We start from the raw sequence: 22136 nt of genomic DNA, 5'->3' as shown, positions 1-22136 counted from the left end.
TTTTAAATTTATTCTATATTACTATTCAGTCAGCTTAAAGAGTCTAGGGGTATTTTTTTTTATTATTGTTATTTTTTAAGGAAATTTCACTTAAATTAAACTGCTAAAATCTTTTTTTCCAGGCTTCTTTTGTTGCCTTTCGATATAAAAAGTCTTTCAAATGAAGGACTGAAGGAAGTGTCGGCATCAGCCTTGGCCATTGCGAATGATTTTGGAAATGGAAATGAGGTACAACGCTGGACAAATGTTCAGATGTTAATTTGCTATTTTAACTATCTGACTGTGTTCTGGCACCCCCCCCCCCCCCCCACAGGGGCTCAGTTGACTTTCATGTTAATAACTTGAAGCTTCCCCTCCTCCCTCAGACACTACAGGCAGGTGGGAGCACGCTTTCACTGTCTATTAATCAGCACGTGCTAGGTAAAGCAGATGTGATAAAACGGACTGGTCAGTCCAGCTAATGGGCTTAACGGCTATAAATTACATTATAGACCCCAGTGATGCAGAATCTATCCCTCCTGTTCAGCCAGTAAGAGAGAATAGGGGCCATCTTTGGTTGAATCCGCGCTGTCGGGCAGCAGGAGGCAGTTAAATGCACACACCAAACAACAGACACGCACTGACGTACACCGATACCAATAGAGTGTTGGGGTTAAGGCATTCGCTCTTGTAGACGCTCTCTAGGGAAATCATCCTGAATAAAATTAGACCTGAAGAGTCCGTGTGCGACTGTGTCTTTTGTGAACATGTGTTCAAGCAGCCGCACATTCTCAGTCATCCTCAATCAATTTGCAGTGCAATCATTAGTTCCTATCTTAATTTATATTATAGACAAAGTGGGGGCCAATCCCAGTTCTGCCTCCTTAGCTCTGCCCCTCTGTTGTATGATCTCCAATGAAGGATGACGTGTCCGTTTCTCCAGGGGATGCAAGTCTTCTAAACAGTCCTCCAGGCAAAGTTTTTTCACATGCAGACTCCATAATTCTAATAATAATAATAATAATACAGTAATCCCTCGCTTATTCGTGCTTTAAGATGCACGACTTCACTACATCGCGTTTTAAACAGTCTATAAGAGTGTGGGAAAAGGTAAAACAGATATAAGGTGGTTTAATATCATTAGAGGGAGGGTTCATAAACATTTAAATCATAAAATAAATAGTTTGTTGCTTTATCACTGAATTTCGTTTTTCGCTGGTGTACTGCGAGTAATGAGGGATTACTGTAATAATAATAATAACCAATTTACTTGTTCTTTTGCTCATCAACAACTCTTGACTTACAATCCGTCCCTGGTGATTGTTGCTCCACTTCTGCCACCCGCCAAAAGGAATGCTCAACTTGCCGACTCAGCCCTTGAAGGATTCGCACTAACTTGTAAATATCGCTCGCGCGCCGGACTTGTAAATTGTTCACACGTGTCTGTTTTTTAGGACGAACGCTAATGAAAAACTGACGCCGTCGAGCCGCTGCATCGGTTGCTATCGATTCAGGTCGGCGTAATGTGAAGTTTCTGGTGCCAAATTGAAATGGAGTGGAAGCCGAGCCCAACTGGCACTGCTCCACCTGGGTTTTTGGGTGCTCCCATTGCTGCCAATTCAGCAGTGCTATAGAATGCTGGGAAAAACACACACACACACACACAACATCACCAATGGTGCAGAGTGAATATTTGATGTCTTCAAGCATTTCATTCATATCTGGTGCGAAACCACGTTGGGTCCAAAAAGAGTCCTTGAGAATCCAAAGGTGTCGTCTCCCTTTAATACGCTTTGTTCTCCCCTTGGCCATTTTCATTTAGTTTCATCGTCTTGGAGGTTGGTAGACTTCACCAACAAACCGAAAACAAAAAGCCTTGCTTGAAGCATCAACCTGGCTTCCTGCTAAAGTGGCGTCTCTCACGTTCCACGTGGGTTTAAACACAGCGCCTCTAATATACTGTATATCTCACTCATCTTTGCTTCCCCCAAAAAGCAACGGAATCGCGAACTCTGTTTCTAAGTGATTGTTTCTTATCGTTGCGTGATCATGTGAGAATGCTATTAGAGCTATTGCGTTTGTGTCTGTGTGTATTCTCTATTGATTGCTGCTGGTAGAGGGTGGGGGGGTGGATCAGTGTAAAGAAGGAGGAACAGAAGATGGTATGCAAACAACAAGCGTCCAGAAGAATGGAAGAGACGCAAAATGAGCCATATATCAATCTGAGACAGGAGGAGAGATTTATTGAATCCTTTTTATTTTCTGATGATTGTAGTCAATACCACCCCCACCCCCCCAACAAATCTGAATTCCAAATGATCCGTGTACCGAATACTCTCCTCTTGTCAGCGTCGTAGTTGTTGTCTGAGGCGGAGCAGAGCCGTCTCTCCCTTCTCGTTGTTGTCGCTGTGTTTTATAATCCTTTTGTTGTGTGTGTGTTTGTCTCGTTTGTGGCCTGCAGAGCAATCACTTTGGACAATCAGCTGGTCGTCTTGGCAACCACCGCAGCGGATGCGGGACGTTACCACGTCGAGGCGGTGAATGAGATGACGGGAGAGAACGCGACGAGTCCTGCCGTCTACCTGAGCGTCTCAGGTAAAGAAAAAAGAACATCCTTCAGCTGCTGATTGAAGTGTTGGACTCCCTTTAAATTAAAGCCTGCGGCGTATTTACATCTCATAAAGAGGCAATTCACTCCATAATCAAATATTTTTAATTGTAGTTTCCCAGGCTTTATGGGTAATACTTATTATTTTATTTCCTTTCACCTTTCCTTGCCTTTTAGGAGGGCGTAACCCAACATCTCTGCGGAATTAATTCGCCCCAAAGCTATAAACAAAACCTAAAGATTGGAGTGATTGAAGTGAAATTTGCAGTAATGGTGGAGGAGAAGGCAGTTTGACTGGCAGCTTAATTACTGTTTACAACTACAGTTGATAAAACCTTAAAACGAGATGAGCAGCAGAATACAGGAAACGCTGATTGAATGTGTATCTGATGCATTAGACAAACACATGTAGCCAAATTAATTTGGCGCTCATTATTTCTGTAAGCCTCTTGATCCAGACACTTGAGGCCTCCATTACCAAACATTAGATTTAAGAAATTTTAATTATAGATAAGAAATGAATGACAGTTTAACTACAGTAGTCCAATAAGTCCAAGTGACCCGAGGCAACAATAACATCAGCAAAAACTCACCTCTCCACGCTCTTGATAGAAATAATCAATGAATTAATAATAAAGGAGAGTGATGCCGAGCGGCGCTACGACGCCAGTCGTGGTTTATGCCTGGTTTTATATATCAGATGTTCTTTGGCAGGGAATCTGACTCTGGTCTGGTGGGCCAAGTTTATTTTGGCCCCTTGGCAAGAACTTTACGGCAAAAATAGGACTGACTCAGAGCTGATGTATTTATTATCAGTTGTTTGACATTTGGCTCTAAAGCGGACAAAAGCGAGAATCGTCTTTGGCTGGAAATAAGAGGTCTTCCTCCCCTGAAAGCTTTTTACTTTGATGCTAATAAAGGATGAAGTGAGATAAAACTTTAGATCCAGGGAATTAAGAAACAGATCCAAAAGCAGCTATAGGGTCATATTTGTGTAGTTAAAGCTGTGTTCCTAAATAAACACAGCCATTAATTAAACACCAGAGCAGCAGATATAGCTTGTGTTCACAGACCCTTGGAGTTTTTAAGATATTTATATTTTACTTTACAGTGTTAGATCTCTCCAGCTCCAATTTAATTAGAAAAACTGTATTTTTTGGCCTCAAACTTCATTTCCAATCGGATTACCTACACATCCTGAATCCCGTTCTGTTTTTTTTTTTCCTTAGAGGATGTTAGCGAATGAAATGCAGCCATTACTTTATCTCAGTATCCTCTCTGTATCTCTTCTCCTTGGAGGCCGGACGATATACTCCACAGTCCTTCAGCTGAAATGCTCACTATGTTAAAATGAGACAAGGACGAGGAGAGGGAGGGAGAGAGGGAGGGAGCTCACTGTCCCTTGTGGCTGCATGGAGTTTTAATTAGATTCTCTTTACGGGGTTGTATCCTTTGGCATCCTTTTGTCACAAATGCACACTGTGCAAACACACAATCACATAAATACACACACAGCACCTTGTTACGGCTGTCAGGGTGGAGTAGTCCCCGGGGTGTTTTTTTTAGGAATTGTAAGAGTATAGCTAGGCGTCGCTGATCAGGTTTTGACCATAAACGTCTGCCAGTAAATGTGTTGCTCTGTTTTTTTCCACTGTGTATTTCCTACAATGAACAGGTTTGTTTAAATATCCTTCGCTGTAAAGCAGCGTGCTTGATTCTGTTATTTGTTATTAAGATGGGCGAGGGGGGAGGAACGAGCGTTAAATAAAAACTGGGAGACAGGTGGATGAATGGAAATGGCGCACAAGCGAGAAGCAGCGAAAGAAAACACATGAATGGAGTGAAGAAGGATTATTTAATCTCGGTTTAGTGCGTCAGTTAATCTTGCACCTGCTACCTCCGGCAGCCCATTGGTTGGTTGGTTATTTGCACCGTGTTATTATGAATTTGCTGTTTCACACTCATTTTAGCTGGCCCATCCACATCCAGTTTGCGAGGAAATAATTTGTGAATGAAAGAATCAATTTTGTGCAAATGAGACCAAATTTAAATGTTGAGAATCAAGTGATGGATAGTTCTAACCGTTCTAATTGACACAAAAGAGACGAGAAAATACCTGTGTGAGCTCACACGTATAGTTTTTTTTTACATGTTCCTATCTCTATCATTCCATTTCATGTCGCCCCTTTGAACTTCTTCATTCCATTAAGCAGCCTGTGCAGGATCTGAATGCCAGGTTCTCAAGCTCTCTGTCACATTTCCAATGTCTAAGAATGTTCTTTTTCAGAAATCACTGGAATCAATGAGATACCTATTTTACATTTTGCACTTTCTTACTTTGATTTGAGTGTTATGCTCAACAGAGGAGAAAGCAGACAGCGTGCGAAAGAGAATAGCTAATGAAGTGAGTTGCGTTTGCAGATTGAGGATGTGACCGACTACCTGTTAATGTCAGGGCTGCCGGTGAGCTCACAGTCAGGTAAAATACAGTCGTTTACACTTACAGTCGTTTCGTGTGATTGAAAACCACCATCACAATAGCTAACCCACAGAGACGGTGAGAAAAGCACTTCATTACCTGCTGTGTGACCTGCCTGCTCGACGGATCCGTGATCCGACCGCCGTCATGTTCGCGTGGCGCGGACCATGGGAACCACGCTCGACCTCGGTCAAGTTGAATGCCCACAACTGGTGTCACCTCCACAGAAACAGAACACAAAATAGAGCTGGAGCTTTTATCGCTGCAGATTGAAATGACAGACTGATGTGATTGAAGTTATTAGGGACCGACATGTTCTATGGAAGGTGCCCAAAGTTTAATCCGACGAGCAAATCAGGTCAACGCAGCACCTCCAGGGAGGGGGAGTCAGGTTCAGGCTGCAGGTATGGTCAATTAGTTAGAGTATACACACCTTTAATTCAGTGCATGTGTGTGTTTGCAATAGATCATAGTATTCCAGGGGCCTTCAGGGTGTTTTTTGCTGATGACAGGAGACAAGCAGCCCGACTTGAATTAATTTAGCTCCACGCATGCATTCTGTCACCTCTCCCTCCCTGAGTCCCTTTAATTCACACCTCTGCACGTCGATCAGCGCAGCACGTCTGCGCGTTCCTCTTAGATTCACAGTGGAGGTCTTTCTAGATCCCTATGTCAGACCGTTAGAGCCGATATTGCCTATTACTGGAGAGTCACACACACATCATTCATATCACAACATCATCAGAGAGCGACGAAAGGCAGAAAGGCAGAAGAAGGAGTCGCAATGCCACATGCATATATTTGATGGATGGAACAGGAGAGAGGAGAAGAAGTAAAGACTCGTATATCTGGTTATAATTACTGGAGCGCTTTAAATGCTACCTCAGCTTTGGGCTCAGTTGATCAGCTGCGTTTCTTTTCTAGACGAGACAGCGGCGTCACACCAAACTGCAGAATAAACGTGGACACGTAGAAGCCGTGCTCACAGAGCGACTCCTTTTTAAAGAGCACTCCTGCTGCCTGCCGATGCATTTTCCATACAGTTTGTGGACTCGCGAGATATATTGAAAAAAAAAAAAAAGATTGATGCAGCCGAGCCTGAAATGTCCTGCCTTTTAGTCCCTGAATGAAATTGATAGGATTGTTTCACGAGACCCTTGTTGGCTCGTAAACGCTCTCATCTTTCAAATTCCATAATATTAGTCGCTAACAGAGACTGTTGTCTCCAACACCCAAACCTCGCATTGTCTCGGTGATGATGCTGCGTCCCAGACATCTCCCTATAGATCACAGCCAAGGCAGAGTTTTTACAACTGCTCCCAGAGGCTGAGCAGCTTCTTCCGTTCCCCGACAGAGGAGCTGATCTTGATGAATAAATTAAGTCCCCCCCTTTAAATCTCTCCACATACCGTACCTCCATAATTACAGTATGACGGCGCTGGATGCAAATGCCTGGCAACAGAGTTTCTAGAAATAAGTTCCTTGAAATGTAAGAAAGTTTGAGCTGTTTGAAAATTCCCAGCATCTTTGAAGCCTCATGGTTCTGCACTGTAATTGAGTTATGAACTTGATGGCTCTGAATAAAGGCTCAGCTGGCGGCTTCTGTTCTGTATACAGCCAGGCAGCCGAGCAGAGCACGAGTATAGGAGATAGGAATTACAAACGGCGACGACAGGAGGCTGATCGTTACGTACCATGTGTGTGTGTGTGTGTTTGGGTTAGGTTACCTCACCTTAGTGTATGGAGTCTTCCCTTGTGTCTCCATTCATCCTGTTTACCTTCCCTTCCCTTGTTTTCCTCTCGTTTGCCTCGCTTAGAGGTGAGAGGGGAAGTAGATGTGAGGAAACAGGAATGGCGTGCGACACGTTTTACTGGACCTCAGATTACACATAACTGTTTGATTTTAAACAGTAGCTGTAAAACCTGTGAGTTTGTGCGATGGGTAAACGTGGTGCGCGTTGTGTTTTTACTGCCTGCCTGCGTCTGTGTCATTTGTTTCTTTTTATTATCGACTTCCCTCCCTTCCAGATGTTTCCTTTACACATCACTGACTCTTAAATGAGAGCCCGCCATGGATCCTTCTGTTCTTGTGTACCCTGTGTGTGTGTGTGTGTGTGTGTGTGTGTGTGTGTGTGTGTGTGTGTGTGTGTGTGTGTGTGTGTGTGTGTGTGTGTGTGTGTGTGTGTGTGTGTGTGTGTGTGTGTGTGTGTGTGTGTGTGTGTGTGTGTGTCTTTGCTGCAGGTCCCATCCCAGTTTTCCTCCAGTGCGTCTGTTTAGAGGTGTTTTAGTGTCCCTGGAGAGACTGAGTGTGTGTGTGTGTGTGTGTGTTTGTGCTGCTGTGGGCTAGAATCTGTGTGGTTTTGTCTCTGCCCGTGTGTGTTTGTGTTGTGTTGCGGTGTCGCAGAGCGTGACACATGCCATCACTCATTTGGTGTTCAGCTTTAATGTGGGATCAGAGACTTCACTGCAAGTCGTTTCCAGGGCTGCAGCTTTCATCATCAGCGGAGCTGTTTAGCATTTTGCTGCATCATGCCTTGTAGACTTCAGAAACATTCTAAAGTCCTGCTAATTCCAGCGTTATTCTTTTTTTTTTTAGCATTCCAGACATTTTAGTGTTTATTTACACCATTAGTTTTTTCAGCTACAATCTATATTGAATATTGGGAATTTTCATTCAGAGTCAGAGAAACCAGCTTTTGGATGGTTCCATTAGAACATCAGGACCACTGTAGACCTCCACCAGAGGTTCCAGGCATCGAAACGTCTCGTGATTGCAAGAAACAAACTGTACAAACCAGGCTTTGAAAACAGTTTTGGTGGACAATTTATTTATAGACCAAAAATTGAGGTTTTTACTTTACAAGCTACATTTTATTCTTGTCGTTTCAAAAATAATTACATATTGATTTGCCATTGTCGTGTAAAGAAATCACCACCTCATCCTCCTTTGTCGATAAAAAAAGGATCTTTGAGGTACATTTTTCTTTGTGGATTTCATCAATGACTGAAACGCTTTTCTAAACAACGTGCAACACAACTCCTCAGTGTACTCATTGTGGACAGAAAGTTCTCAGCTTCTTCTATTGATTAGGAAAAAGTAGGGAGATAATTTCCTGCCAGATTCTAAATGTGAATAAAACACAACTTAACAAATGCACTTTGATTCTCTAACAAATGCGATCTGCTTTGCCAACATAAAATACCTTTTACAAACGAATGCATGTTGTTACACAAATACAGGTTTAACAAGCAAACATCTACTAATACAACATGCTTTACAGAATGGATTTCAAAAAATGAAAAATATCTCCGTCTGAGACAAAAAACATGAATGAATGTTGTTCACCCTCCACAGCAGCGGGTGGCGCTAGGAATTATTTGAAACAGGTGCTAACAGTTTCAAATAACTGCTTAGGTTTTTGGGGAGTTACACAAACCAAAGGTTTTTAAAAAAAAATCTAAACTCTTCCTCATTTCCTTGTGTTATCATTTAAGTTGTGACAGATAGGACAGAATTAGCGCCAACATTTTTGCATCTCAAACTTCACATAACCAACTCACACAATCGGTCACATCAGCATATTTGAACAACAAATACAAGATCAAAAGCAATTAAGAAACTAGAGATATTTTCTCAGACCTTTCGACCGGCTAACCTTAAAATAAAACGTGTGAATGTTTACGTTGTGTAACTACTCATCATCCCCTGATACCAGCAGAGCTTTACTTACTGAACGCTGATTCAAAGTCTTTCCTCTCCCTCTCAAATGACTGCACTTAATTAGTTGCTGGGAGAATTGGAAGCAGCTGCCAATATTCTTTATTTAACAGCGAGATAAAAATGGCTCAAAGATTTCACAGTTACAATCAGATATTGTTGGGCTGTTTCCCCCATTAGTTAGCCTGCACTCTCCTATAGAACTTTTGAGGCTGGTTTTGATGAGCGCTTGACTATAATTGGCAACAGCGGAAACTCTCAGGTCGTCGAGGAAGCGAAAGATGAAAAGTTGATAGTAATTAAAGGAAGGACATTTCCAACTGTTTCCATGTTTAGTTGTGTAAAAGAAGAAATAACCGCACTCCAAATGGACGGATAAGTCCAAGAAGCACCTTTGTTCCTGTTGGTTCTGACCCAGAAACTGACCAGGTGCTGGTTTCTGAAGAAAGTAAATTTGTTACTTTATTTTTAAAATAGTATCTGTATAGTTATGGTTGAGATTGAAGTCCTGTTTTACTCTGCATTAGCATTCGATTGGGTTCTTTTCTTGAGGCGGTGCTTAAGACATAAAACAATGGTGTAGATGGATTTTGGGTTGATAGCAGCAGAAGCTCTGATCGTTACTCTGGGCGTCACGTCTTCATCACAGCTGTACAAAAGACTTTCAACAGAATCGACAAGCGGCATTGAGCCAGCGCTGAAACTTATTCTATTCCTATTACTCATGCGTGTTTTCACTGAAGGCCGGCAGAAATATCACTGAGTAACATCTACATCACTTCTGAGCAGAATGTTCAAAAACATATATTATTTGGAAACAAAAGAAAATCATGTGGGCTTCAGACCCTGCAGTGTGATCAGTCATACTTCAAAACTTGCTAATAAGTGCAGGTTCGTGCCCACTGATCAGCATGTGGGCAGCAGGATCATCCATCAGAAGGATGGTGGTTCTATTCCCAGTTCCTCCAGTGATAATGCAGACATGCAGATGGACCCATGAGCAAACTGAACAAATAAATCTGGATGAATGTACACCAAGGCTTCACTGTTGCTGCTGTGCATCATTAAGGAAACTAACCTTTTTATCAGCAGAGCTTAATGAGTATCAGTCATTCCCTCAGTGTGCTCTGTTTTAAATCAATCATGTGCTCCATCAGTCCTTTCATAGGCCTTTGTGAGTCCAAATACCGGTACTGATATTTGCTGAGGACTGAGATGAAAGCACACACTTGTAGAGAAGAGATTTGGATTTCCATGCATAGAGTTTATTAATTAGTTTCTATCTTAAATCGCTATATAATTATTCTCTGTCAAGACATTTAAAGCGCAGCTTATGTAGAAGGCCTTCATTCAAGATGTGAAAAGCTTGTTCCAGTAGATAACCATCGCAGAGATCACTTAACGGAGCTGCTGTGCTATTACATGTAAACCTTGAGCAACAAGTATCAGCATGATGGAGTTTGGTAATGCCTATCTAGCATGATTTTATTATTATTATCTCCGTTCTGTGGGGTTAATTTGATGAGCTAACCTCGTGCGAGGACACATTCCTCCTTTTGTGCAGAAAGTCTGGCCAATCGAAGTCTGCTGACGAGTAATGTACGCCTGATTGTATGAATCGACGCCCATTTTCTGAGAATTTGATCATGAGATCCTGCTAATAAATTGCTGCTTTGAATAATCTTTATGTGTGGAATAAGAGGTCACTCTCCTTTCTTTCCTCCTCACTCATTTTTGTCCTTCCACAATTCAAACCTCAGCATCACCGCATGAAAACATACGTGTTAGAGCCGCAGACAATCGCATTTACAGCAATTTTCTCCTCTTCCTGCTGCGACCTGGTGAGGATAGCGCCGTTAAATCAACCGGTCGACCAATCATGCGATCCCCTTTAATGTATCAGACACTGACTAATGCACGTCATCCGTCAGCGCGGCTACCGATAGCGTCTCAGCTGTCTTAGCAGAGATGAAAACGGAGATGAAATGCATGGCTACACATGAAACACGCTGAGGTGATGCTGAATGAGGTGTCAAGTGCACAGATAAGTGGTGTGGTACTCATGGTTTTAATGATCCTGTCAGTCGCCGTCGTCCCTTTTCGCCGGTCTCGCTTCCAGACTGCGTGTTAGTCAGTTTGCATGAAGATTAATAATTGGGTTGGAGGCTCAATGTTGTACAACGTGACTGACGTGTCCAACGTTTTCAGCAGCAGGCAACACGACTCAGAAATCATTATTATATTCTGTTAATATTGATATTGTGCTAATATGTGCTAACATTCGGTCAATGTTCAGGGTTCTTCTAAACTGTTTTCAGAGGACCTGAATATAAATGATGTATTAGTGCACATGTGAACACGCTGATTGTCTCTGTGTGTCTGTGCTTCCTGCTGAGTGTGTGTCAGGTTATTGGAGGAGCAGGCGAGTTAATTTGAAGCAATAAAAGTGGAAGAGAAATGGAGCCGGTGAAAGATGGGGCAGGGCAGCGGAGGAAGGACGGGTAAATAGGAGGAGAGTTTACGAGGTGCTGAGGAGGGGGTAATGTGTCCAACGGCAGGAGGTGAGAGAGGGGTGATTGTGTCTTTGCTTGCTTTATTTAGCTCCTGTGTGGCCGTGAAGGATGCGCTATATTTTCTGTCGTGTTATAAAATAAAAATTCAAGCTTTGCTTCCGCCTGTGGTTCCAGAGGTGAAGTCGTCCGTGCGGCCGTCGCAGGTCAGCTGATCAGAATCCCGTTATAAAGCACTGACTGTAAAATGTCAATTTACCATCAAATCCATAGGAACCAAACAGTAATCGGTTACTCCGGTTCATATGTTAAAACTTGGTTTCATGCAGAGATGACAGTCACTCTAGGAGGCCTTCGTTAATTTAATAAATGATTTAAAATAAGTCACTTTTCTGAGAGGGAACACGCAAATAAATTATTAAAACCAACTGAAAACCAACTTAAAGACCTGGAAAAGCCTGTTTTAATGAAGTCTTGTTTATGAGTGAACTCCCAGCCTTTGTTTCTGACTCCACATCCATCTGGAAAGAGGAGAAGGTCTTAACCTCGACATGAAAGGTAGCTGAGCGCCGTTTACGAACATTGTGGGCTTAGAACCGATGACTTATTCTGAACTACGTTCCCTTGGTCTTGGTCTCCTGAGGCTATGAGGCAGGGGAGGTGGATTTGCAGTAGATTATGAAAAATATTTAAGCCATGCCCCCATCTCAGTTCAGAACCCTCTCAGCTATGAAGCACTGACGCTCACCATCAATCTGAATACCACCGTTGGTCTAATTATTATCTATTGCCCCTCTGCAAGTGAATATTATTCTATCTGAATGTTCTCTTTGTATTACTTCAAGGTAGGACCACGTTCTACTGTGTGGTAATTTTTGCAGGCATGCAGTTTAAAGCTGCAGCATCCCTTTTTTTTTAGCGAGTCTGGTTGCATTAGCAACGAGGTAAATAACAGATGATGGTTAATCAGTTTAATACCGTGTGCTCCGGAACTCTCTGTGGGAGCTAGGTCATGTCGTCCTTTTGATCCAAAAACCCTGGATGAATAAAAACATCTGAAAATCCCAAAGACAAGCTGGAGGGACCTTATTTAAATAGAAACTATTCAGCTTCGAGTTCATCATCTCCATATGAGCCTTATCCCCATTTAATACCGCTGAATATCCCATTTAAATTGTACAGAGTATAAAATGGTAACTTTTATAGTAGCATATTTTGTGTGTAACCTACATTTAATAAAATCTGACTGCTTTTGTCAGTTTTTCCTGTGTTCCAGGCTTTGGTAAAGATCCAGGATTGTTAATGAACTCAGAGAGGCCCCTAACACGACCAGTACGATAAACAAACTCATTTGCATCGGAAACAAGTTCCTCTCGCTCCATAAAAACATGATATCCTCTTAGCAAAAAACCGAAAGTGCTCTTTCATGCTGGCGTGGGTTCACATGCGCCGCCAGAATTCACACTCCCCTCTCAATGCCATCACATTGGTTGGCAAAATCGATGGCATCCATCTGTGAAGATCCAGTATCTGCCCACCGGTAGATAAAAGTAACCTCCATGGCGACATCTGACCAGGACGGGCTTCCGAGCCAGGAGGAGCTGCTCTCCGCGGCCGAGGGGTCGGGAACACGGAGGCGCGTGGAGCTTTGAGCCGTGCCGCTCGTGCCCGTTCACAACCCCTTTGATGACAGCAGTTGGAATCTATATTTTTTACACTTATGTCAAAGGCGTCACGGTCCACATGGGAGCTTTACGTCTCACTTATCCCTGGAAATTAGAACAATCTGGTTCCCCTGCACTGCTGACATCGCTTCCGTTAAATCAGATGAAACTGGACACGGATGGATAAAATCCTCATGATTGCTTCTGATAATACATTTTCTATATTAGTATGATTATTTTTTTCAGAATATCTTTGTGAGGTAGAGGCAGCTATAGAGGAGAGAGGAATTATGGGCTTTAAAGAGGCCGTGGAATGTCAGAATATCTATTAACTCATTACAAATCGAATAAATATTCACCACGACTAACGCCGAACAACTTCTCCACGCCTTCATTCATCTTGGCCAGACGTCAATTCATTATTTATTTGCATGCAGCCATTTCCTGTCTGCAGCAGCAAGGCTTCTTTCAATAGGTCGACAAACACATCACTCCAGTTCAAGCCAAATTACACCGGCTCCCCATTCCTTACAGAATTTAATTTAAGATTCTATTGATTACTTGTAAATCCCTACATGGTCCGATGGTGATTTACATTTCAGAACTCTTAACCCCTTTTTTCTGCTCTGAGACAAGTCGGATCAGAGAATCGATTGTTGTTAAAAGTTCACCTGTCCAGCCTTTAAAACAAATGGGGATCATGCTTTTAGCGTATCAGGAACGATCGCTCCTCAGAATCACGTCTGCTGCGACCGCCTGATGTTAAAACATTGTAAAAAAAGAAAAGGGATTGGAAGAGCAAACAATTCTCTTGCTATAAGCATCGAAGTATTCACATTAAATAGTTGTCAGACTTCACTTTTAAGTCAATACCGATCGAATCAAAGTCAAGCACATCTTCTGATATTTGTACAGACATTATTGCTTCTCATTCCCGTGTCAATTCAAGCATGAATTCACACTTCAGTTCACAGTTATGATCAAGCACACATAGATCCCATTTGTTCATTAGCTGTTGAACTGGCACCATTGTCTGAAGGACTGTGTGGGCAGTGCTATTTTCTGTCTTCATTTGTTAAAGCTTTACTAAAACGCAACAGCGTTTCGCAACCATTTCATTTTTCTCACCCAGACTTGCATTAGAGCATTTATCCTTCTCCTTCCTCTGTGTTCATGCACTCAAAATAAGGTTTTTATCAGGGTTCCAGTGTAAGCAAAGGACCGTCAGAGAATAAGAGGATGAAGAAGAGGACAAGGGAGATGAGGTCGAGCGCAGAAGGGCGAAGACGGAGGAAGATCGGGTACCAAGAATTCAAAGAAAAAAGTCACGTAGTGAGCGAGCACAAAATTGGGAAAGCTATGATGAGGATAGAGATGAATAGGAAGGAAAAATGAGAGACAGGGTGTAAAAGTTGAAGATTAAGAGGGGATGCTGATAACAGGAATAGATCAACAGGGCCTTTAATCCAAAAATACTTTCCACCCTTCTCCTCCTCCCACCAGTCCCTCCTCTCATGTCTGGTTGTTTGGAGTGATTGAACACAGGAGATGTGTGGAGCCTGTATTACACACACACACAGACACACACTCACAGATAGACACAAAACACACACATACAGCACTGCGTGTCCACGTGGACATATTGTGACCCACAGACAGACAGATGATGTCCATTATCGGGACATTCTGTGCAGAGCAGACGGAACAACTGCAGCCAGATCTCACTGATCTATCACTGTTCTAATGAATCTGTTAGCCGGGCCAGGCTCGACTAATCAATCTCCGAGACACTTAATCAATTAAACCATTAATCAGAAACAGACCCTAGCTGTTATTTCCCACATGACTAATTGCTTTACATATATGCAGAGGCGTAAAGACACAGACACAAACACAGGTTTACCTGAACACAGATGGGCAGGGTCAGTTTGGTTGTAAAAGTGAGGTCAGCATTATTTGTTGTAAACAAGCAGCATAGACAGAATGAACTTTCTTTACATATAGTTAATATACAACCTAATGTCATGGGTCTCACTTTAAGAACATAAGATATTTGCAGGTGAAATTTAGAGCGCTTTGACAATGACCACAGTATGAGCTGATTTGACTGGTATTACGTGTTAAATATGAGGTTTTTTTGACTGTGTGGGCTTTTGCAGTGAAGGATTTGGTCATTACCACAGTTGGGACCAGTTTCTTAGGTCTTTTCTATTGTTATATGATCAATCTTCTACTGTGTTTCCATGGAAATCGAAAAATTTGAGGTGATTTTTGTTGATAGTTTCAGCCTTGAGACCTCAAATTATTTGATAAAACAGATAAAACGGCAAGACTCTGGTCTCTGGTTTTCCTTGAGGAAAGAACCGGCTTCCGGATGCGTCCAATAGTCTTTCACTGCTGTGGTCGTATCAGGACCGCTGCTGGCCCCGCCTAGCATCAGGCCACTATCTTAGGGGTCTCCACTCCCATCAGAGTCAGTGAGACTCGTCCAACTCAACCAATTGAATAATCTTGACTTTGCATCAAAGATATTCAGTGCTGGTATTTGGTTACGTCTTTGTCTCCTCGTATTTATCTGATATTTTCAAGGGCAAAATGATCAACTTTTTTCACCATAGTTAGATCACCAACGTATTCCGATAGCTCTGAAATCCCACTATAGCACCATTTGTCTACAAAGGAGTCTCTCAGAGACTTACTACGCCATGAAGGAAGCACCCTGGGAAAGGCCGGGATGTTTCCCTCTGCTGATCTGTCAGATTCCTCTGGACCTCCCTTTGCTCGGCGAAACAAATGGGCTCTGAGGGTGCAGTGAAAGCTTAACTGGATCTGCAGCTCCTTCTGAGGCAGGCACGTAAAATTCAGAACACTTTTATTGGAGCCTTTTTTTTTTTTAACTTTGAGATGCTGCGGGACAGGAGCGATAGCAGCGAGCTCGGGAGATAAAGACAAAGAAGGGGTGACATTGAAGCGAGATAAGGGAATACCCTGCAACATTGTGGATAAAGAAGTCAGAAAAAGGGCGAATCAAACTGATTTAGTAATAATGCGCCTCTTTTTGGTCTCTTGAGGTCCTTTCTTCTTCTGATATTTCAGCCCGGGGTGGTAAGCATGGGTCTGCACCACATAGCTGCTGCTTTTAAAGCTCCACCTTTTGGCTCCAACTTTCCCCCATCGTCCATGTGGCCTTCATCCATCCATCACTTCTTCTTCTTTTTGTTTCTTAATGTTTCTACTGCGAGACGAGCTGCTATTCCCACAAAAAAAAGAAACGCTGCACTGTTCATTTGAATTGGAAATTTCTTTTCATTCCGTCATTAGACCCAAAGTACGAATTCGACATCTTTTTCTCCCTTTTCATTCCACGGCACTCATGTTTCAGCTTTAATCAGACAGCTTCATTCATCATCTCTTTGTTTTCCTCCCGATCTGATAAGAGGAAGTGTTTAACAAGGGATCGTTGTGTTCGTAGGTCACCTCGTTTGTGTGCAGGCATCTGTTTTGGCACAAACAAACTTAAAGTCGGTGGAGATGGGCTCGGATGAGAGGAGCGTACAAATTACAGGAGCACTTAAGAAAAATGAGGAGGAGAGGAAGCGGCACAGAAGAGTTATCGTCTTTTTCCTTTCAGACAGAGAGCAAAGAGAAAGTCAGAACCCGGTGACATTTGGGATTTCAATCAAGGATGACTGGCAGCCGTCTTTAACGGTTTGCGTATCGGAAAACCAGGCTTCCGTACTGCGTGTGTGTGCATGTGTGTGTTGATGTGTGTGTGTGCGTGCATGATTGACATGGTAAATTGGAAAGGTCAGCTGCTACTGTTTGTTACAGACGGGCAGACAGGAGGAAGATGTAACCTTCCAAGTGTCCACGTTTCCTGAGGTGGGGGGGGGGGGTTTGTCTGAACATTATGATACCCCAAGGTCTGAGGTCAGCACTCAAGCCACCTTATTATATTATGGTTTTGTGTGGATGGGGTCCATGTGTCCTTGTGCTTCCCTTGGTGAATGTGTCAGTATTGGAAACTGTGTTGTAGTTGTATAACCATTGATATGAATTTTAAAGAGCGAGGATGAGATTGACAGGATAAATTGGCGCGGTAAGGGGTCTCCAGGTTCAGCTGCTTTTTGAAATGGAGACTAAAAACGTGTTGCTGGAAAAGGGTTTTTTTTGGGGGGGTGTTGCAATGGAGAAAGATGGAGGAAGGAGAGTGTGCAGAAACACAAGTCCTCCACTAACCCTACCCCTACCTTTGTAGGGTAGTGTGTCCCGTTTCCTAAACAGATGGGTGAGGACTCAAGACCAGAGTTCATTTTACCTCAAGAAAGTAGTGCATCCCTGGGATGCACTTCAAAATTTTTTTGAGCATCCCAAAATGACGTTTATGCACCCCAAAAGTAGTAAGAATATACGGTAGAAGCCGAATGCAAGTAATGAGTATTGCTAATAGTACAATGTAAAAACTAAAAAAACCTATTGATTTTAACGCTTTTATTAATAACAACATCATAAATGTTTAAGAAAAAAGACTAAAATTATACATTTTTATCAAAATGTTACCTTTTGATTATTTTTTATTCAAGAAAGCACTCATTGTCACTTGTTTTTTCTCCAACTTTTCCATCTTTTTCGGAGGCACGTTGACAATGTAAGACTAACTCCTCGCTCTCTCACTGCAGCGTGTAAAACGAGCAGGCGTCGTGTTGCCGTTTGGTCGATTTTAATAAGACGGAATCACACAGGTGAGTCACGTGACAAGAAACTCGCACAAGATCAAAACCTAATCGCTATATCTGCAAACGAGAGCACTGCAAGACTCTCCAACTGAAGGGTTTTCAGATACAGACTCCATTAAAGACGTCGTACTTCCACGCATTCTTCACATTGACACGGATTAAACCACAAGAGGGCAGCGAAGGGCGAAAAGTTTTGACGACATCTTCATCATCGTCATGCCTCCATCAGCATCACAGGCGGGGTTCCCTCCGTCTCCAGCTCCCCTGATTACGTGTAAAATCAAGACAGGAGATGCACTGAAGCCTCCGTCTTTAAAATTCAGCATGAATGAGCCTCAAGGGGGGTATGGTAGCGCGTAGATGGAGGAAGAGAAAGAACACCTGATTGGTCTGTTTGTTCGTGGAGAGGAGGGGAAGGAAGGATGAATCACAGACAGTTTGGGGGAGCTGCAGCAAAAAGGTGACCCACAGCTCGCTGCTCAGGGGGTCAGGTGGAAACACAACAGCAGCGTTCCTAAAGCGTAAAGGACAGGCAGAGCTCACAGGATTGTGTTATTGAACGGCTGACAGGAGGAATGCTGCGCTTACTGCTAGCAGCATTCAGCCAATAGAACCACAACACACAGATACTGTGGCATGAACACACAGAGGACAATGTGACCTGCTTGTTTAGAAGTCCTTCAGGCAGCTGAATACACAAAACTGAATTCATGAATACAAATACCGCCGCACACCCAGACACACCGACACACACACACTGATGTTCTCATATCAGCTCCAGCTGTATTTTGAACACATCATATCAGAATCAAGAGAGTGTTGGTCTGTTCTGTGCAAATGGGGGGGGTCAACCGACGGAGGCGGGGAGACTCACCTGTGAAACGCACCGCACACTTTACAAAACGCTCCTATACCAGCAAGGAAATCAATCAAATGGATTGAGCTTTATTAAAACATACACACACACGCGCACACACACACACACACACACACACACACACACTGATGTCCCCATTGTTTCTCTGTTCCCATTTCAGGCTGAAGATGACTCAGTACGACACACCATTTGAAAACACATGCAGAGTTTCGCCCTGCGGACGAAAGCCTGTGTGTGTGTGTGTGTGTGTGTGTGTGTGTGTGTGTGTGTGTGTCTGTGTGTCTGTGTGTCTGTGTGCCTGTGGTTCTGTGTGTCTGTGTCTGTGTGTGTGTGAATAGGAGTTTTTTCTGACCCCCTTTTTGACCAAATAAATACCAAGAGTAGACACAAGTTTTATTTCACCTTTGAACATTTCAGATCTATAGGTCTAAAAAAAAAAATTTTTTTCTAATAGTTGTTTCGATAACTTTCCATATTTCTAGTTCTTCTTTTTCATTCATAATTTTACACAATCCTCCAGCTTGTTTCAATGTTTACTCTCAAAACTACTTTATTCTGCTCACTTTTATTGCCTTGAATATTCTCTAAACTAAAGTAAATCAAATTCTAAATCTTAAAATGCAATTTTTTAAAACTTATTATTAAACTATAACTAATACTTTAGCCAGCTCTGAAAAGAAAACAGGCACCACTGTATTTCTTTAATGTAATAAAAACACCCTTATGCCAGAAGAAAAAACGTTCTTACAATCAAGATGAAAAGTTCATAAAAAGTCCGGACGTGTCCAGAAACTCCCAGTGGGATTGGACGCAGCAGATTATGTGTGACATCATCCTGTCAGGACCAATCAGACGCTGTTTCCTAACCAGAAATCATCAGTTGTCACGAGACTGCCAGCTTTTCATCCCACAATAACAAATAATGAACTTCTTATCAGGAGACAACGGGATTGAAAATAATTGCAGGCTTTACCGTTTTTGACTTCCGTAAACAACATCTCTTGCCAACATGGTATCCTCCATGCCTGGGGGGGAGGGGTACCCCCTCCCTCAGCTTTTCTGAGTTTGTCTTTCCACTCCTTTTGTTTCCTCATCAGCTATCTTGCTCACTCTTATTCCCACACACTGCGAATGCATCTGCGTGTCCATCACACAGGCTGAAACCAACTTTGTGCTGATGTGCGACATCAGAATCTAAATAAAGGCACATTTTTACCACACAAACACACACACACACACACACACACACACACACACTGGGATGGAAGCAAACAAACACACACACACAGAGACGCACCCAGCATTCAAGTGTCGAGTGAGTGTCTGAAAAGAAGCGTGAAGGGGTATTGTATTGATAGATGAATAGTGAATGTAGATTCTCTGCCAGTAGAATGTCAATGCCATAATTTCTCACAGCCTACAGTCTCGCTGCCTCCAGACTTATGACAAATACAGGAAGAAAAGGCAGAGGGGGAAGACAGACGGCAAGAAGAAAAGAGTGAATTAGAGACAAAATTTGCTAGCTGGCAGTTGATGGATGGGTTGAAAACAGCTCATCTTCCTCTGGACTCCATGATAACACACCCATACCATTCTCTCTGCTCTCTGTCGCTCTCACTCCCTCTCATCCATTCCTTTGTCTGCATTTGTCTTTTTCCTCCCTGTCAGGAAAGGAGTTTCCTTTTTCCTTGTTGCCTCCTCGACTTTGAGGCGCCTCAGACTCGTTTCTTTTTGCTTTCTAAATGTTTATTTCCTAAATGTGCCTTTTTAATGCACCCTGAAGAAATTCATGAAATCTAAATTATATCTCTCCCATTTTCTCCTTTTTCTCCCACCAATTCCCTATCTTCCCTCTTGTCCCACTGATTTCATCTCATTCTCTTTTGGCTGATGGGCAGTCGGCAAGAAGAACCGTGGGTCGGCAGGTAAAGAACCCATTTACATTTATATTATCTCCCCTATGTTTGTCTCTCTGGATGCCTTCCCCGTCCTCCTCCACCTAAACAGGGACAAATATTGCTATGACCCTTCAGCCTGACCGGAGGGCCGGAGCTCAGGGATCCTCTGCTGTACGCTTTGCAGAAGGTCATCAGGCGCATCCTGTAAAAGATGTCCCATTCAATATATCCGCCTCACTAGTAAGGAAAACCTGGAGGCAGACGCTTCACCTCAAGGTCAAGTCGCTGTAGGTCTGCATAGCAGTAAATATAAGAACCTTTTTGCAGGTACTACAGTAATCCCTCGAAACTCGCGGTTAATGCGTTCCAGGAACCACCTGCAAAAAACAAAGTTCGTGATATAACGAAAAACTATTTATTTTATTATTTATGGTAATTTAAACTCTTATGAACACTCCCCATACTGATATTAAACCACCTTATATCTCTATTACCTTTTCCCACACTCTCATTGACTGCTTAAAACACTTTTGTATTAAAGAAAAGTTACAGTAGGGACGCAGCGCACACACGGATGCTGTCATCCAATTGCATGCGCGTACGGTATCACGTGACTACCTACTTAAAATCTGCATTGTAGTGAAGCCGCGCATTTCGAAGTGCGAATAAGTGAGGGATTAATGTATTTCTTAAATTTGCAAAGGAAAAAAAAACCAAATGTAGCTAAATAAAAGTGATTTACCGTCATTAGACTGGATGGAGCTGAGCTCTGACATCACCGCTGTGCTTCACGCTGGATAAAACAGAGTTTTCCTTGGATGCATCACGGACCACCTCGCAGGCTTTCCTTCATCCGGATGACTTTTGCCAACCGCTTTTTCTTGATGCATCACCTGAGCGTCCGTTGACCTCCACTCGGCTCAAACGCTCCACTCGGGGCCAGCCTTTGACTCCATATGTCATCCATACTCTCTCCTCTTCCCCGCCCGAAGTGAAATGAAGAAGCAACACAGTAATCATCTCAGACGCTCTGCGGCGCTGGTGGCGCAGCCCGACTCACACTGGGCCCAAGAAATTACAGATGCACCAGCAGCATTTATCTCCACGGAGATGCAGGGAACACGGAGCCCTTCACGGACACACGCTGGTATAATTACATGGATGTATTTTTCTACTCTTATGGCGCGAGCTGCTTGTAAATATCTTCTGCCACAGTCGTGCCTCGTCTCACTTGTTGGCGAATTTTCAGAATTAATGGAGGAAAAATATTTTATCTCAGTTTGCAGAAAGGAAAAAAAAAAGTTTGCAGTTACACACAAGCTTATTCTATTAAAGCAATGATGAAATGTTACCCGGTGATGTCACCTTGGATTCCGTCAGGCAGCCGAAACAATATGATTGTCAGAATTAATCAAATAATCAGCCCCAGGAGCGATCTGCCGCCCCCGTCTCCCGGTGACGGCTAAATGTTTGGTGTTTCTTCACCTTCCGCTCTTTCCATCCTGACTCTCCATCTCCTCTTCCCATCACTCGCGTGGCACCGTGACAGAGACGGATAGAACGGTTGGCAGCTGAAGGAAGAGATGAATATTTAAAATCGGGCATCTCTCTCGGTCTCCTCACTGCTTGCCATTGTCTTTGTCTGTCACCCCTTGGGGCTTGGATCC

The 22136-nt window shown here is 42.9% G+C and overlaps 1 protein-coding gene across 4 annotated transcripts in view; it reads left to right on the top strand.

Annotated features, from left to right (window-relative positions):
• sdk1b (sidekick cell adhesion molecule 1b) overlaps positions 1–22136 on the top strand; it is a 180520-nt gene that overhangs the window by 82425 nt on the left and 75959 nt on the right. For 3 of the 4 annotated variants that reach the window (XM_068321731.1, XM_068321730.1, XM_068321733.1), the window contains 2 exons: positions 2441–2574; positions 20470–20496. In XM_068321731.1, coding sequence (XP_068177832.1) covers positions 2441–2574; positions 20470–20496 — 161 coding nt within the window. The remainder of the gene's footprint in view (positions 1–2440; positions 2575–20469; positions 20497–22136) is intronic. The other variant, XM_068321732.1, reaches the window with a different exon arrangement.

The sequence above is a fragment of the Antennarius striatus genome, chromosome 8 (genome assembly GCF_040054535.1).
Source record: "Antennarius striatus isolate MH-2024 chromosome 8, ASM4005453v1, whole genome shotgun sequence".
Lineage (NCBI taxonomy): Eukaryota > Metazoa > Chordata > Actinopteri > Lophiiformes > Antennariidae > Antennarius > Antennarius striatus.
The sequence above is the reverse complement of the archived record's forward strand: the minus strand, read 5'-3'. Positions and strand labels throughout refer to the sequence as shown.